This window comes from Heterocephalus glaber, unplaced genomic scaffold (assembly GCF_053883595.1).
Source record: "Heterocephalus glaber isolate CG9 unplaced genomic scaffold, H.glaber_assembly_v1.0 deba00001452, whole genome shotgun sequence".
Classification (NCBI taxonomy): domain Eukaryota; kingdom Metazoa; phylum Chordata; class Mammalia; order Rodentia; family Bathyergidae; genus Heterocephalus; species Heterocephalus glaber.
In genome coordinates, this window is record NW_028258302.1 from 23,454,520 (window position 1) to 23,470,859 (window position 16,340).

The window sequence follows — 16,340 nt, forward strand, 5'->3', positions numbered from 1 at the left end:
AAAGGACCATAATTCTGACCATGGAGGGGTCCCCATCCCTGTGTCACCTTTGTCACCATTCCCATTGTTCTGCTGAGGATCCGCCCACCCCTCCAAATGCCACCCCCTCTAGAGCCTCCTATGGGCTCTGTGTGGAGTGTGGCCTCCCCGGTCTCCGCTGAGAAGTGGGTATAATACAAATGCCCACTTTTAGGGGTGGAGGAGGGTCCAGTAGGGGATGCAGTTCAAGTGCAGCCCTCACTGGGGTCAGGCAGTATCACCACCATTACTGAGACTCTTCCCAGAGCCCCCAGAGGCTCTCGCACTCCTACCGGACCCCTGTTTCTTCCCCACAGCCTGGGCAGACTTCCCTCCGACCCTTCCTGGTCATCTGTGGCACCCAGGCCCAAATCCAGCCTGATTCACCGCCCTTACAGAGCTTCAAAAGTCAATTTTAAAGAATCTCCCAGAGGCGGCCGAGGGCAGAGTGGGATGGTAAAATCAACGTAATCCCAACCCTGACTGCTTCGCCAAGGTGTGTGACCACCTCTGGTTGTGGCATAGGGTGGCATGGGCCACAGGTACCATCTACTCTGCTCCAGGCACACACTTGGTTTTCGACACCCATGATCCCATCTGTCCTTCACTACAGCCTCCAAGGGAGGTGTTACTGTCCCCATTTGGCAGATGAAGACATCTTCTCAGAGTGGATGAGTAACTTTCCTCTGGTCACATGGCTGGTAGAGGGAACGGGGAGCAGCAGCTTTGTCTTCTCTCATGGGCTTGCCTGACCAATATTCTGAGTGCCCTGAAAATGCCCCATCAGGCTGGAGGTGCTGGGGATGTAGGGAGGAAGCAGGAAAATGTCTGAACTGTGCAACACAGCTCCTCGGGAGTTCCTTGGAAGGTGCTGGGGACACCTGACTCAGGGTGGGGACTTTTCTGGTCGGTAGGAAGCCACTTTTCTGGTCCTTACTCATGCACTCAGACCTTGCAGTAGCAAGGTGAGTGCAGTCAGTGGGGTGGCACCTATGACCTTCCGGTCGCTGCCTGCTCTAGGATGACAAGATATGCATATATGCTGGGTCACAGGACCTTGGGAGTCATCCTGGCTTCTGAGCTTGAACACGGTGTGACAGGCAGCTCACTACTCATACCCCTCCCTGCTTTGACAGCTCTGGCAATTAGAAAGTCCTCCCTTTTGCCTGGCTGCAACCTTCCTCTCCAAAGCTTCCACCCTCAGTGGCTTGGCAGGCCACACCCCATCTCGGGCTAGGACATTCACCAGCTGGTCTCCAGGGAGAGGAGAGACATGGCATGCCTTGCACCCGAACCTGCAGTTTGGACATCGCCAGTCCCTGGGGACAGGAGCTGGGTGTACGTGTGGGGACTGGGGACCTATGTGTCCTTGGGGGTCGTCAGAGCACGGTGCCAGGGTTGGGGCAAGAGGGGCAGAACAATGCAGAACCAGAGGGCAGGGCTAAGGAGCACACCAGGCCCCAGGCCTTTGCTTCTCCTGCTCAGCAGGAGCCCCTGATATGCCAACATCCAGGTGTTCCACGCTTCAGGTTTCATGGGCTGAAGCAGGAAGAGAGGTCGAAGCCCCTCCCAGCGGGACCTGGCAAGTCCCTCCGGTGCAGCCAGCTCCACAAGTGGCTGGGCAGGAGCTGAAAACAAGGCTGGCAGCTCCACAGCAAGGTCGTCCAATCCCCCGTCCTGTCCTGGGCTCAGGGACCGCAGAGAGGAAGGGCCACCAGCCCAGCCTCTGGGAGGCCCCCAGCAGGCCGCAGAGTCCTTACTGCATCTCTCTTCCACCCGAGCAAGTGAGTTATTTTCCCCCCACTTTACACAGCAGAACTAAAATGTAGACAGTGGTCACAAAGGGCCACAGTGGCAGAGCTGGGGTTTGACCCAAAGATCACACACTGCCCCATTCCCACTGCACCCCTCACACTGACCCAGCAAATTCCCAGATGATGGGCTCTCTCAGCATCAGGCTCGCAGAACCTGGAATCAGGCAAACCTGGGTTCAAATCCCAGCTCTAGCATTTGTGTGCTGTGTGACTTCAGAAAAGCCTTTCAACCTCTCTAAGTCTCTGTCTCTTTGCCTGCAAAGTGGGGCTCATAGTTGTCCCTGGCTGACCTTTTCTCAGAAGTCTGGCATCACAGAGGGCATGGCTGAGTCCTCTCCCTGCAGATATCAATCAATTGATCATGGGCGCTCTGTGCCCTGCCACTCCTCAAGGAGGTCACACCCAGGGAAGCCAGAAGGAGGGCCCAGCTGGCCAGGCTTTCCCTCAAGGGAACCATGCCCTGCAGAAGGGCACAGCTGTCACTCACTGGCATTCCCAGCAGAGGCAGAAAGGGACTGGGAACCAGTGCATGCTGAGAGAAAGGACCCCAAGTTTAAAGCCGGCCTCCTGAGTCACTTCTCCCCTCCCCTGAGCACACCTATGCTCTGTGGATTATAAAATTCCTCATCTGTAAAGTGGGGGAAATAAAGGTGCCAACCTCACAGGTATAAACAACAGGTGATGTCATCCCCACCTAGCGTGGGAGAAAACAGGCTCAGAGAGACTAAGTGATTGGCCAAGTTCACACAACCTGTGAGGACCAGCCTGGCCCCAGCCCAGAGTTATGACTACAGGCCATCCTGTTCTCTGCAGCCATCTCACTGGCTCTCCCATGTCGGGGGCACCTCTCGGGGACAGCCACTTTCCTCCTTCCAGGGGTCCACATGCCCCAGCCCATGCTGTCCTGTGCCCAGCAAGCTTGGTGCCAGGCAGGCTTGGCCCACAGCTGCCCTGTGCGCCCATTTCAGCTGGCACAGGCCTGATACCTGGACAAGGATGGGGGACACAGCAGGGTCGAGAATGTGGCCAGGAACGTGCTTATTAGCAGGGCTTCGGGTGGCCCTGACTCCTATTCGGAAGGACCAGGTTCTCTGCTCAGGAGCCAGGGTGAGTTTGGAAGCACAGCTTCCTCAGCACCAGCCCAAGGGCCCGGGTGCCAGGAATGGCAGCCTTTGGGACACTGGCTTTTCTGCTCACAGCTGGGGCTCCCTCCCGGGTGTGTGGATTTGCAGCTCATTCCAGCTGCCTCTCTGGGAAGGACAACTTGGCAGAGCTGAGCAACCACAGAGAAGACAAAGAGACTTCTCTTTACAGAGTGGAGAGGACAGGGTCGGGGGAGGCTGCTTCCCTCCACTCATAACGCCTCCAAACTCCTCCTGGGGTCCAAAGTGAGAGCTGCCTGGCTGATCCTGGGCCTCTTGTCCAGGAAGGGTGGGGAGAGCTGTGCAACTGGGCCTGGGATAGGAAGAGGAGATGGGCAGAATGAGGGGCATCCAAAGACTGGCAACCAAGAAGCCACAGGAAAGGGTAAGGGTAAGGGAGAGGTGGGGCTCCCAACCTGTCCGAAATGGTGGGTGGTGAGGGGGTCCAGGGAAGCAGGGACATCTGTAGAACTGTGGGGTGGGGGGACCTGGCCTCTCAGAGCCTTCCTGGTGCCAGGACCTTACATCCCAAGAACACCCAGATTTGACACCCCTGGGGTCCCATGGAGGTGTTCTCCTCTGCTTCCTGTGGTCCAGGAACCCTCAAACTTCAGCTAGGAACCTGACTGCCAAATAAGGGTGTCCTTGTGGACAGGATGGAGCAAGAGGAGAGGGTGTCACAGCCTGGTGTTCACTGGGAATTAGGAATTAGAGTCGGCACCAGTCTTGTAATTACCACCAGAGGAGCCCAATTAAGCTTCATTGTAGCTCTGCATTCAAAGCATTCATTTACTCTGTGTAAACAATAGGAAAGCATCCCCACTATACTGTACAGCTCTGCTGTGCCATCCTTGGTTTGTGAAACACAGGGAACCCCAGAAAATGCCTTTGCCCAGCCCTCTGCAGCTTGTGTGAGGGCCCCCAGCAGCCTCTCTCCCTGAACTCGACAGTCCTGCCGCTTTCCCAGCTGCAGTCTGTTTTGCCTTAGCGGTTTTTTTGCAGGCTGAGGAAGACTTGGGAGAAGTGCAGAAGAAAGGCCCCAGCTCCTGCCCAGCCAGGCTTCTCCATCCCAAAAGACAAATGTTCACTGTGGCCTCCAGCTTCAAATCCTAATTTGGGCCTCAGAACAAGCAAGGGGGACCATTCAGACCAGCAATGGATTCCCCATGATGCCCAGCACCACTTTATTGACCTGAGCCTCTGGGAGCCACCTGAAGTCCCCAGGCAAGAACAGGGTCATCCAGGACAATCCAACAAGATCCAGGGAGCCCAAATGGAGAGCTAGCCCACTGGGGAAAGGACTCAGGGTAGTGAGGCAGCCCATTGAGGGGAGGACTCAGGATGGAGAGCTAGCCCACATGAGAGAAAGGTTCCGGATGGAGAGCTAGCTTGCTGGGGTGTGGGGTTCAGGTAGAGAGCTAGCCCCCTTGGGGGAAGGACTCAGGGTGGTGAGCTAGCCCACTGGGGTATAGAGTCAGAGTGATGAGCTAGCTCGGCAGAGTGGAGCAAGCGGGTGGAATCTGTAGCAGGTGCTGAATCAGGAGAGCCCTAAAAGGCTTCCTCAGGCTGGGTTACCCCCGGCCACACAATTATCCCAAACACAAATATATCTCCAAATAACCAGTCCATGCAGCCCCCAGGGAGTGAGTCACTTCCTGTGATGTCACCTTGCACACCCATCTCCCAGAGGGCCCAGGCTCCGGGCAGTTCCGAGGACCTGCACACCTCTCTGGGCAGCTTTCCTGCTCCTACCAGCAAGGTGGATTATAAACTCCCTGCTTGGCTTCAGCTAGAGCCCAGAACCTGGCAAGGGGGTGGGGTGCCCCGAGCTCATCAGCCATCATCAAGCACAGCCCATCTGCCTGGCCCACCACCCCTGGAGCAAGATTCAGGCTCCTTGAGATCCCCCAGGTTCCCACTCCAACCATCATACACCCCACCAGCAGGAGGCTTCTGAGCGCTGCAGTGTAAACTCTCGGCTCTGGTTTGGGCTCTCAGCATCTGACCCAAGTGCCCCACACCTAAGGTGGCCATCTCCATGGGCTGCCTCCCTCCCAGCATCAGGCAGGGGATGGTCGCTGCCACCCCCAAGCCACTTCCTGTGTCCTCACCTGGCAAGATGCTCTGCAAGGTCCCGAGGCCTTTGGTGTCCACTAGAGAGCTTTGCAGACAGCATGCCCCGTGCTCCTGCCACACACACCCTGCACTGTCCTCGTCCCCTGCCACCTCTGAGGAGCAATGGGAAGAGCAGACATGTGGGAGGGAGCCCCCAAACCCCGGCCCAGGGCCCCCAGAGCTGGGAGCACTTCCCCCTGCCAGGGCACCCACCAAACAATGGGCCCTATATGTGCATAGTCTCACTTCTTTCCCAGATCCATTAAGGTCTGCACTATTGCTTCCCCATTTGCCAGATGCAGAAATGGGCTCAGAGAAGGGCAGCAGCTTGCCCAAGGTCACACAGCCACGCATGAACAGTGCCAGGATGAAAAGATGAATCTGCCCACCTCCAGAGTCTGGGGTTTTGCCCCCATGTTGAACTGCAGAGGGGACCCAGCTCGTCTCCTCAGGTTCAGAAATGAAGCCCAGAGGGGGCCAGTGACTTGGCAGTGAGTCGGTAACAATACTAGAACCAGAACTGAGATTTTCTGGCTCCCTGTCAAATGCTTCTGGCCTTAATTAGCAGCACAGCAAAAGCCCTGAGGTTCTAAAAGTGCATTCCTGAAACAACCCCAGCCTTGGATGACAGCAGGGAATCAGACAGGTAGGGCCCCCAAGGACACCTTCCCCACCCTGTGTATTAAAGTAGGATTTCCAGTTGCGAGGCAGGGTAGATGCCTGCTTACAGCGTAGCCTCAGCTAAGCAGCAGATTTTTGTGATGTAAGTAGGTCCCATGCAATTCATTTAAAATATTTTCTGAGGGCTGGAGGTACAAATGGTGGAGCACTTGTCTAGCACCCATAAGACCCTAGGTTCAATCTCCACACCAGCCAGATTTGGTCACGCATGTTGTACAGATCCCAGCACTTGGGAGGCTGAGGCAGGAGAATTGCTGTGAGTTTGAGGCCAGCCTTGGCTACACAGTAAGTTAAAGGCCAGCCTGAAATAATAGCAAGACCCTGTCTCAAAAAGCGAACAAGCAAAATCTCTAGCACCACACATGCATACACACACATATAAACTCTATTTGATCTGAAATTTAAGCTTCACTAGGCATTCTGCATTTTCACTCACTAAATCTGGTGGCCCTGTGTTAAAAGGGTAGGAGAAAACAGGATCTCCTTATGGGTCGAGGTCCAGCCCTCAGGGTTCCTAACTTTTCTCCCTATCTGATCGCTTGGTCCCAGGCCAGTGCCCAGGAGAGGAACAGGGAAAGCTCCAGGGCATAGGCTCAATCTGAGGCCAGGTGGGAAGCTGGGCCTAGCACCCCTTCACTGGTCTGGGCAAGCACAGGGGTTCAGACCCAAGAAGGTGATGGGAGCTCAGCTCCACTGGTCACAGGCCCCCAGTGGAATCCAGCCTGTCAAGCCTAACTCCTCAGTGGCAAGTGAGGAAACTGAGGCCGATCCAGGTCCCTGAGTCCCCACCTAGACAGGTCCAGGATGATTTGAGCCCACAGGAGAAGCTAATATTATGGCTGCCTCGCTCCCACGTCATCACAGCCACTATCGCAGTTACCATCGTCACCACCATGGTCATCATCATCATCATCATCACGGTCTCATGCCGTGCCCCAGGCTCACTTCTTAGATTGTCGTTGAGTTTCCTTAGCCTCTCCCCTGATCCCGGTCATGCCAGTTCCCTGTCTGGGCTCCAGGATCAAGCTGGTGTGCACACCTCTCACTGCAGAGAGATGAGGAGTTGGCGAGAGATGGGGGATGGAAGGGGAGGCTCGGTCCCCAACCCATCCCGAACCATTCACTCTGATGGCCCACACAAGCTCTGCTCGGATGTCAGAACACAATCCAGAATCCAGAGCCTGGCTCCAGGGCACAGAATTGGAATCCTGAGGCTGGACCCTTCCTTGTTCAGGGGCCGGAGGCCAAAGTCCTAACCCCAGTGCCCAGGAGCCAGAGCCCAGGTGCACCTGACCAGACCCTCATCCCTCTCTCCCACCTCCACAGCCAACTCCACCTTCTCTGCTGTCAAACAGCCTCCTACTGCATCCTCACCCTTGACAAGCCCAGCTGGTTCCCGGCACGGCTGCCCATTGCCTTGGGTCCCCAGTTCAAGCACAGCCCTGTGCAGCCAGGCAGGTGCCTCCCCGTGGCTCTCACCTGTGGACGTTCACCAGCATCTCAGCTCCCACCACACACACAGCGTAGGTGGGTTTCTTCAGGGACAGTTGCACAGCTCTTCTCGGGGCCATCCTGTCCGCCACTCCCACCTCCAAGGACAGCTCTGGCACCCGGTGGCTGCACGCCTGACTCCCGGCTTCTCCCGGGCACCTGGGCACCAGGAAGGAGTGTGAATTCTGATGGGCTGGTGCTCCTCTCCTCCCTTTTAATTTCCCCCTGCAACCTGGTTAGCCTGCCTGAGCCTTGTCCCCACCTCCTGGCTCCACGCCCGGTCCTCTTTACTCCTGGGCTGTCAATCCTGGAGGCCTGGGGAGGAGGGGCTCTAGACTCTGGCAAATGGAGAAGTGGGCTTCCCTGGGGACCCCGGGTGGAGCCTGGCTCCCCAGCTGCCCCTGCCCCCACCTGTAGCTTTGCCTCTGTCCACAGACTCGGTGCCTGAACCCACACCAACGCTGTCAACGTTTCTGAGGGCTGACTGTGTGCCCCATGCCAGCTAAGCAGTTGGCAGGTCATATCTCCTAAACTGAGGTCAGGTGACATCTAAAGCACAGTGGAGACAGGTGGGAAATATAAAAATGACATAAACATTTATTTGGTTACTTCTGATTTTGAGGTTTGTTCTGGAGTGATCTTTCTTACTGCCAACACCTTTGATTGCTGTAAAGCTCACTGCACCCAAAGGTACTAGGTTTATCCTGTGAATACAGCAAGATGACACTTCAGATGGCTCCTCCATCACCCCTTCCCCAATTAACCAGGACCTGAGTTATTTTATTTAATAGCATTTCTTGACATAAACCCATCCCTTTCACATGGACTATAGTATGGAGTATAAAAAAGTAGGTTCCTAGAGAGCACAAGAGGTGTTTCCATTAGAGAAGGCTGACTGGATGGATGGATGGATGGATGGGCTGATGGGAAAGAGGGAGGAAGGAAAGGAGGGAGGACGGCAGGTTGGTGCATAAAGATGATGACAGGAGTGTCTGGGTTCAAATCCTGACTCTACTTCTTACAACAACCAATGGCCCTCAATTTATTTAGGCTCTCTGTGACTCAGTTTCCCCATGTGTAAGATGGTACGTGTAAACATAGGACCTTCTGCATTGGGTAGGTGTGGAGAAGACATGAGGTTCATGTAAGAGGCTTAGCACAAAGCCTATGAGAAGTGCTGGTCCCCATTACTCATGTCCTCACTTGACAGGTGAGAGAATGGCCACATTCAGGTCACACTGCTAGTAAGTGGCAGGGCCTTAACTTGGTCCACCTGACTCACTGCACTGAATGACCACAAGTGTCAGAGACCAGTCTTCATGGGCACCCTTGACCAGCCAGAGAGGAGGGAATGTGGCCAGGAGCTCGGAGTGTGGGACTGAGGAGCACTGTTTCCCCTCTCAGGGGCACAGGTTCTGAGCCCGTGCTGTAGTTTTTGGGATTTCATTCACTCATTTCTCTAGTGTTTGTTGGGCATCTCCTATGTGCTGGGCACTCTAGGTAAACCCAACAAACCATGATCCCTGCTCTAATGCCCTTGACATTCTAGGGGGGTTGCCTAGACAAATAAGCAAATAAGCAAAGCTCAGGGAGTAAAGTGTGCATACCATTAGTCAGTGCCAAGAGGTTCTTCAGTCTTCTAGGTGGGGATGATGGTGCCTTGATCCCAAGGGTAGCAGTGAAGCAGTGAGAGGTGGTTGGATTCTACACAGACTTTGAAGACATTTGCTGATGGATTGGATGCACGAGGTAGTGGGGAGGGAACCACAGATAACTGAAGCATTCTGGGCCCAAGCAACAAGAATGGCATCAGAGAGATGGAGAAATTGGGCACTGGGCAGGAGCTTGGCTATTCTGTACTGGGTTTGCCAACCACCAGGGGTCTGTGAGACTGGCATGGAGACAAGTAGTTGCAGGTGACACGTTCCCTTCAAGTTGAGCATCAGGGTGACAGAGTCACAGAACATGCCTCCTCAGCCATGCCACCTCACATCAGGTGGCCACTGTGTAGACGGAAAAAGGGACCGATAAACCAGAACTCTGCATTCAGGTCCGGGAGGCAGCAAAGGCAGAGTCAGAGAAAAGGGGACCACCCCCTGAGGGGGAACTGGAGGCCCACAGTCCCTGCCTCCAGGAACCTCTCGCCTACTTAGGAAGTGGCAGAAACATTATTTTGATTATTTTTTACTTTGAAGATCTTTCTGGAATGACCTGATTGGCAAATGTTGCTAATCTGCCAAGTCCATCATATCTGAAGGCACAGGGCTAAGTCTAGATTTAGGCTATGGACACACAAGAGGGCAAAACAGCACTTCAGGATGGCTCTTCCATCACCCTTACCCCGAACCCAATTAGCCAGGACCTGAGGCACTTGATTTAATAGCATTTATTGAGTAAACCTGTCCACTTCACATGGCGTGTAATGAGGAGCATAAAGAGTAGATCCCTAAAGAACACAAGGCCATGTTCCCATTAGAGAAGACTGGATGGATGGGTGGGTGGGTGGATGGGTGGGTGGATGGATGGGTAGATGGATGGACAGATGGGAAAGGGACTCAGGCAGGTTGGTACATAAACAGCTATCTTCGAAGATGATGCTGATGGTGCTAGTGGTGATGCTGCTGACCCCATGATATCACTCAGGGCCATGATCAAGCAGGCACAGATACAGCCGAGGGCCAGAATGTGGAAGCCCCTTCTGTGTATTCATATTCATCCATCCAATCTTCACAGTGGTACTGAGTGACAAGTGCTGATGGAGCCAAGAATCCCAAGTTCAAAGAGACCACCCCATGGGGGGATGGATCGTGCCCCTTGCTGTGCAGAAAGGGCAGGGACCCGGTCTTGATGTCTCCCAGGATGTATTTTCAGGGCTGGAGGGAAAAGGAAAGGAGGCCAGGCAGGCTGCAGAGGGGCAGTAGGGAGGCCAGGAGAAGGATTCGTGTATTTCGCCTTCACAGATGAAGGAACTAAGCCACAGAGAAATTAAATGGCCCTCCCAAGGTTTGTGGCTGGAAGTTGTTTCAGACACTGTTGGTATCCAGGTCATGTTGACCCTAAGTGGGCTCACAGTTGTCAGCAAGATCCCTAAGAGGTAGAATACCTTGTACTCTTGACCTTCTTCCTCATGCCTTTGTGCATTGTTTGAACAGTTGCCATGAACAAACAGTATTTGTAGTCTCAGGGGAAATTACAAGCAACTTCATGATCTCCCTTTGAGAAAAATAGGAAGAATTTCCTCCTCTTGGCCTCACTCTGCACCCCCTGTGCCCCTCCCTGCCTCTCTTCCTTTTTCTTTCTCTCCTGAGAATATTTCCTTGGAGAAAAGGTGCCCTGCCCGGGCCCCTGCCCTGTCTACAGGCACATCCTGTACACCCCTCTGTGGTCTCTTTGAACTTGGGACTCTGGGCCTGGCAGGTCCAACCTGGAGGAAGTGGGGGTGGGGGGATATGACACCACTGCCCCCTATGCTCCGGCAGGTGGTACAGCCAGCTGGGAGGGCCTGTCCCTGTCAGCGGGACAGGCAGCCCGTGCAGGTGCAGGAGCAGCCAGCTGCCCGAGAATTGTGGGACTCTCAGTTGACTCTAGCATGTCCCTGAACAACCTAGGGAAATGACAGCAGGTAGGGTGTCTGTTCCTGGCCTCATTTTCTCTCTTCCTCAGCAGCTTTGGGAACACCTACCATTAGACGCCAGCCTAGGGACACAACTGTGACAAGATAACCAAGCGCCTGTCTTCACAGAGCATGCAGAGCAACAAGGCACCAGGGAGTACTCCAGGAGGCGGAGCCTCAATGGCCCAGTAGGAAGGAGGAGGGGACAGGAGCATGGGTGCTGTTTTGGGCAGGTTGACAAGAGAAGGCCTCACTGAAGGAAGGACTCAAAGGATCTGACAATGAGACCCTTCCAATCCTGGGGAGTCTAGGTACCCAGGGTTCACTGGCTACTCCCAGCCCTCAGTTTTCTGCTCATAAACGGGTATTGAGCTAGATCAATTTCTAAACTAGATGCCCTCAGGGGGCAGGAGACAGTGTACACGTGTGGAGCTGCTAGGTGTGAGACAACAGGGGGTGACAACTGTGGCCATCAGACACAGCATGCTTTGTCTAACCAAAAGCCAGCATTCCTTAAAAAACAAACTGTGGGTACTCTTGGTCCGACCTGGCCCTTAAGCCATTAATTTGGGACCTCAGCATTGACTGGCATAGACAGCCAGGTGAACAGGGCCGTGGAGGGAGGGGCTCTGTCTGTGGAGGTCATTGGGTCCCCAAGAGGGTAAGCAACCTAGGCACAGCTGAGCTTCCCACCCACATGCTCATGGAAGTCACCTGCTGTGACCAGTCAGAGTGGTTCTGGCTGCTCCCATGACTGCCAACTCCAGCTGTGGGCCCTCCCCACACACACATGGCCCATGCCTCAACTTACCTAAGACAGCGTGGAAGAAGGTAAGGGGTCAGAGCCCAGGTGTCCGGACCCCCAGTCGTGTGGTCATTTTCCGCCCTCAGCACCTCTGGATACCATCAGGGCATTTCTACCTGCTCCCCAGAATCCTCCAACTTTGGGCTGGAAGGACCCCCAAGGCTCAGAGGAGGGACAATGACTTGCCCAAGGTGAAACAGTGAAGTCACAAAAAGCCAAGGCTGGACCCAAAGTTTTCATTTATTCATTCATTCATCAAATACCTATTGGGCACTTGTTGTATATAGGTGCTGTTCTAGAGGTCAGAATTTGAGACAGACGCTGAGTGGTCTCTGCTTTTCATATTGACACCCTTCAGTGGGATCCCCCAGGTAACCCCAAACCCTTTCTGTTGCCCCTGGCACCCAAGACTGGATCCTGGGCCTCTTGGCAGATTGGGGGGAGGGGTCCCTCGGGGTTCTGACTCGGCAGTCATGAGAAAACAATGTATCCCTGATTCCCACAAGGTGGGGGGCCTGGGGCAGTGGCCCTCATGGCAGGAAAGGATGAGGACCATGAGTCATCTGACTCAATCTGCATGGTCCCCTCTGACCTGAAACCCAAGCCCAGGTCTCTGCTGAGCACTGTGGAATCATGAGCTCCCTCTCAGGTCTGGGGGCATCCGAGGCTCCACGTGGTGGCATCAGCAGGGCTAATGACACCGTTGGCAGGGCAAGGCTGGCATGGTGCAAGCCCTGGCTGAGCAGGCACATGGCTCTGCCTCGAGGGCTTGGGATCAGGTGAGTCACCCACAGTGGCCACCCCAGTGGCCTCCTACACAGCAGCCCTGCCCTGTCCTCACCCGGCACTCCCTCCACCAACCAGAAACCCAGGCCACCATTTTGGTTCCCCCTTACTGCACCCCCCAGGATGGAAGCAGCCTCCCTCCTGGACTATCAGCTCCATCCCCCAAGCGCTTCTTGGCCCTGTCTCTTCCCCTGCACCCCACCCTCGCCACCTCCACCCTCCCCAGCTCCCACCCTCAGCAGAGACCTCACAGCCCCGGGCCTGCCACAGTCCACACCACAGGCAGAAATGTCCATCTGAACCGTGCTCCGGCCAAGCCATTCCCCACTGCAAAGCTTCCTCAGACCCCGTGCACCCAGGGTAAGGATGGGGGCCAAGTGGGGAAGCAGAGGCTTCTGGGCCAGCCCCAGTGCTCACCTGGCTGGGCCACCCTCAGGCTTAAGACAGGACCCTGAGCATACAATGGAGCTTCTGCAGCAATCCTAATCTTCTAAACCCCACAGGTTACTAATGTACACAATCTAGAATACTGTAGAAATTCTAAAGAATAACAGGTAAAAAGTATCTGGTATACAGCTAATGCTCAAGAAATGGAAGCTGAGCCTGGCATTCAAGGCCCCCAAGAACAAGCCCCCCCATTGATGTTCCTCTGGGCACCCCTGCTTCCCCCACTGGGGCTCACTGCCTGACCCGGGGGTCTCTGAATCCCTGCTCATGGCAAGCCTTGCTCCTGCCACCTTCTCCTCCCCCTTCTCCCATCCCCCAGCCCCTGCCCACAGGAATAGTCAGCACCTCTACTTCTTTACGGCTTTGAATCCTGCGACCTAACAAAAAGGGTCTGAGATGGCCTACAGAAGGAAGGGAAGAAGGAGGGGAAGGGAAGGGAAGGGGAAGAAAGGAACAGGCATAGAGACCCTATCTGGTTGTTACATTCAGCTATGAGTTTCCTAGTGGCCCAGGAACAAAAGGAACTACAACTGATTTCATGAATCCTAAAATACACCAGGTGAAACTAGGCCAGTTGAAGAAGAGAAGCCTTGCTCTTCTAAGCCCTGAAAACCGAGGGAACTCCCGCCCCCTGTTTTGTTGCTGGGTGGAGTTTAATAAAGGGGGCAAGCATGGGACCTTGAGCTCTGCAGTCTATAGCACCCTTACAGGGGGTCTGGCTGGGTCCTCTGCCTCTTTGGGGTGGGATATCCATAGAACATGCTTTGTATCCAACACCTCTGCTCCACAAGAACTCCCTGTGAGTCTTTGGTTCAGTAGAGAGTGGCAGAGAATTTGCAGTTTTCCCTCAGTGTTGGTTTTTCCTTGCAGCTGTGGGAGCAGAGATCCGCTCTCAGCTTATTCCAGCCCGCCTGGGGCCAACACTGATGAACAAGAGCTGGCTGCAGCCTACCTCATAGAGGAGCACAGTCTACAGGGACCAGGGAGTATGGCGATGTTGTCTCCGGGAAGTTTTGGAAAAGCTATAATAAAAAATGTGCTAGGTTCATGAATGAAGGGAAGAAGGGAGCATAATAGGAGCCAGTGTTCACTTAGCACTCAACAGTGTACCCGATACTTCATAGGCATCTTCAGTCCTGGCAACACACTCAGGAGTGCCCTGTGGCACTGCCATGAAGCCCAAAGTCTAGCCTCAGATCCCTTCATACCCAGGGCCCCCCTAATAAACAAGGAAGTAGAGCCCCAGCCCAGGTGCCCCCAGAGCTGTTTTAGTTACTGCATCAAACATCTCTGAGGAGGACCAGCCCTGGAGCTCTGGCAGCGTACCCTATGTTGGTGGCACACACAAGCTGCAGGGCCACAGGCTCAGCCTCTCCTTGCACCATCACGCACCCTGGCTTCAGCCAGGGAAAGAGACAGCTGTCCTGTATCCAGTGACACTCAGGCCACCTAAGGGATTAAAGGAAACTTTCCCTGAGACTTAGATTTGCTTTCCTTCTTCTTGATTAAACTGTATCCCAGAGCCAGCTGGGAAGGCCCTACTCTCTCCCTCCCTGAAAAACCCCCTGGTCCCAGGCTAGAGAAGGTCATGCTGGAGCTATGTCACCCTGAGGAGCATGGAGCAGGAATTGGCTGGACCCAGGGGCCCTGGAACCTCCAGGACATGAATCTTCCAGTCCCTGCTGCCCACCCCCATCAGAGAGCTCAGGCTGTCTGGCCTCTGACTCCCCAGCTCCAGCACTTGGCTGGCAGCCTAGGGGTGCCAGGGTCACCTTCAAGCAGAGCCCCTGCCTTATTCCTACCCTGGCCTGGCCCCAAGCTCAATGAAGCTGAAGGAGTCACCAGGGTAATGAGGGAGAAGAGGGGAGAGAGAAACAGACAAACAGAAAGAAATAGGGATGAAGGAGACACACAACAGAGTAAAGTGAGAGTGAAGAAAGAAGAGAGATACAGAGGGAAGCAGAGCCAGCGAGACAGCAAGGTGCAGAGACCTCGGCAAAGTCAAGCTGTGAGCCAGAGAGAGGGACGGGTGCAGGGGGAGGGACGGCCCAATGACAAGGCAGGGCAGGACCCAGGAGCACTGCAGGACGATGACACTGTCTGCCCTCAGCTCCCCACTGCCCAGAGTCCTCACCCCAAAGGCCCCCGTCCTCCCCACACCAGGCAGAGGCAACACGGCGAACCGGTCCTGGTCACAGACTTTCACCTGACTTTGACACTCACGTGGGTGGCTGTGCTTATCCCCACAGTACAGATGAAGAAATGGAGGCCGGGAGCTGTCAGGTCTGGCGTATTTATTTTATTTAGGGGACAGACAAGAAAGTCATGGCTAGAGAGATTGAAGCCCAGAGAGGGGTGAGATTGGCTCTGGGTCACACAGGAGGCAGCTGCAGAGCCAGGACTGGAAAACAGCTCCCCTAGCGCCTTGCCTGGCATCAAAGAAAACAAAGTAAATCTCATTTACTCTTTGGCAAGGAGGCTCAGGTCTCCCCCCCCCCCTTAACTTTATTGGTACATTTTAGGTATAAAATACAGTTACATTCATCATTGGGATCTTGTACCTTTACATGAGTCTCTTGGTTCTTATTTTTTTCCCCTTCCCTTGCCCTCCCTTCACCCCCTCCACCCTTCCCTATTTGCAAAGACCTTGTTTCCATTTTTTCCCTCTTCTCATATTTTTTCCTTTCCCTTTTTTCCCTTCCCCTACCCCTCCCAATTTTCCTGCTCTTTTAGACCTTTTCTTCTTGTTACACAATATCAGTTATACATTTTTAAAATTACAATATTAAGATCTAGGAGACATTACCACAGATTTTACAGAATTTAAAAGGATATAGAAAGCATATTACAAAAATCTTTTTTGAAATAAATTTGACAACTTCTAAGAAATAACTTAGAAGAGAAATTAATGAAACTAACTCTGGAGGAAATATAAAATTTGAATAGCACCTATTAAAGAAAGTATATTCCTAGCTTGAAAACCTACCTATATGACAACAGCAGGCTCATAAACATTTTAACTGATAAATTATATCAAACAATTAAAGCAGAAAAAAGAAGGAACACTTCTCCCCTCATTTTAGGAACTCAACATTGTGCTAATCCTAAAATTGGATAAAGATAATAGAAGAAAAAAGTATGAACATAGATAGAAATTTGTTTAACAAAACAAACTATTAGAAGTCAGATCTGGCAGGATGTAGAAAGTGGTTTTGTCATAGGGATGGCAGTGTTGGTTCAGCATTGGAAGATCCACCTCCAAAAGTCATCATTTTAACAGAGGAAAGGAAAAAGCCATAGGATCCTGTCACTAGTTGGAGAAAAAGTATTGGACTAAATTCTATAGCTTTACATGGTAAAAGCTATCAGGAGACTAGAAGTAAAACAGAAACTTCTTAACAAATTTAAATACTTCCAGCAAGAATGCC

The 16,340-nt window shown here is 53.5% G+C and overlaps 1 protein-coding gene across 2 annotated transcripts in view; it reads right to left on the reverse strand.

The window, feature by feature from the left end:
* Padi1 (peptidyl arginine deiminase 1) overlaps nt 1-7,433 on the reverse strand; it is a 30,327-nt gene extending 22,894 nt beyond the window's left edge. For both annotated transcript variants that reach the window (XM_004850388.3, XM_021262907.2), the window contains exon 1: nt 7,250-7,433. In XM_004850388.3, the coding sequence (XP_004850445.2) occupies nt 7,250-7,341 (92 nt within the window). In that variant the 5' untranslated portion in view covers nt 7,342-7,433. The remainder of the gene's footprint in view (nt 1-7,249) is intronic.
* Nucleotides 7,434-16,340: the final 8,907 nt, after the last annotated feature.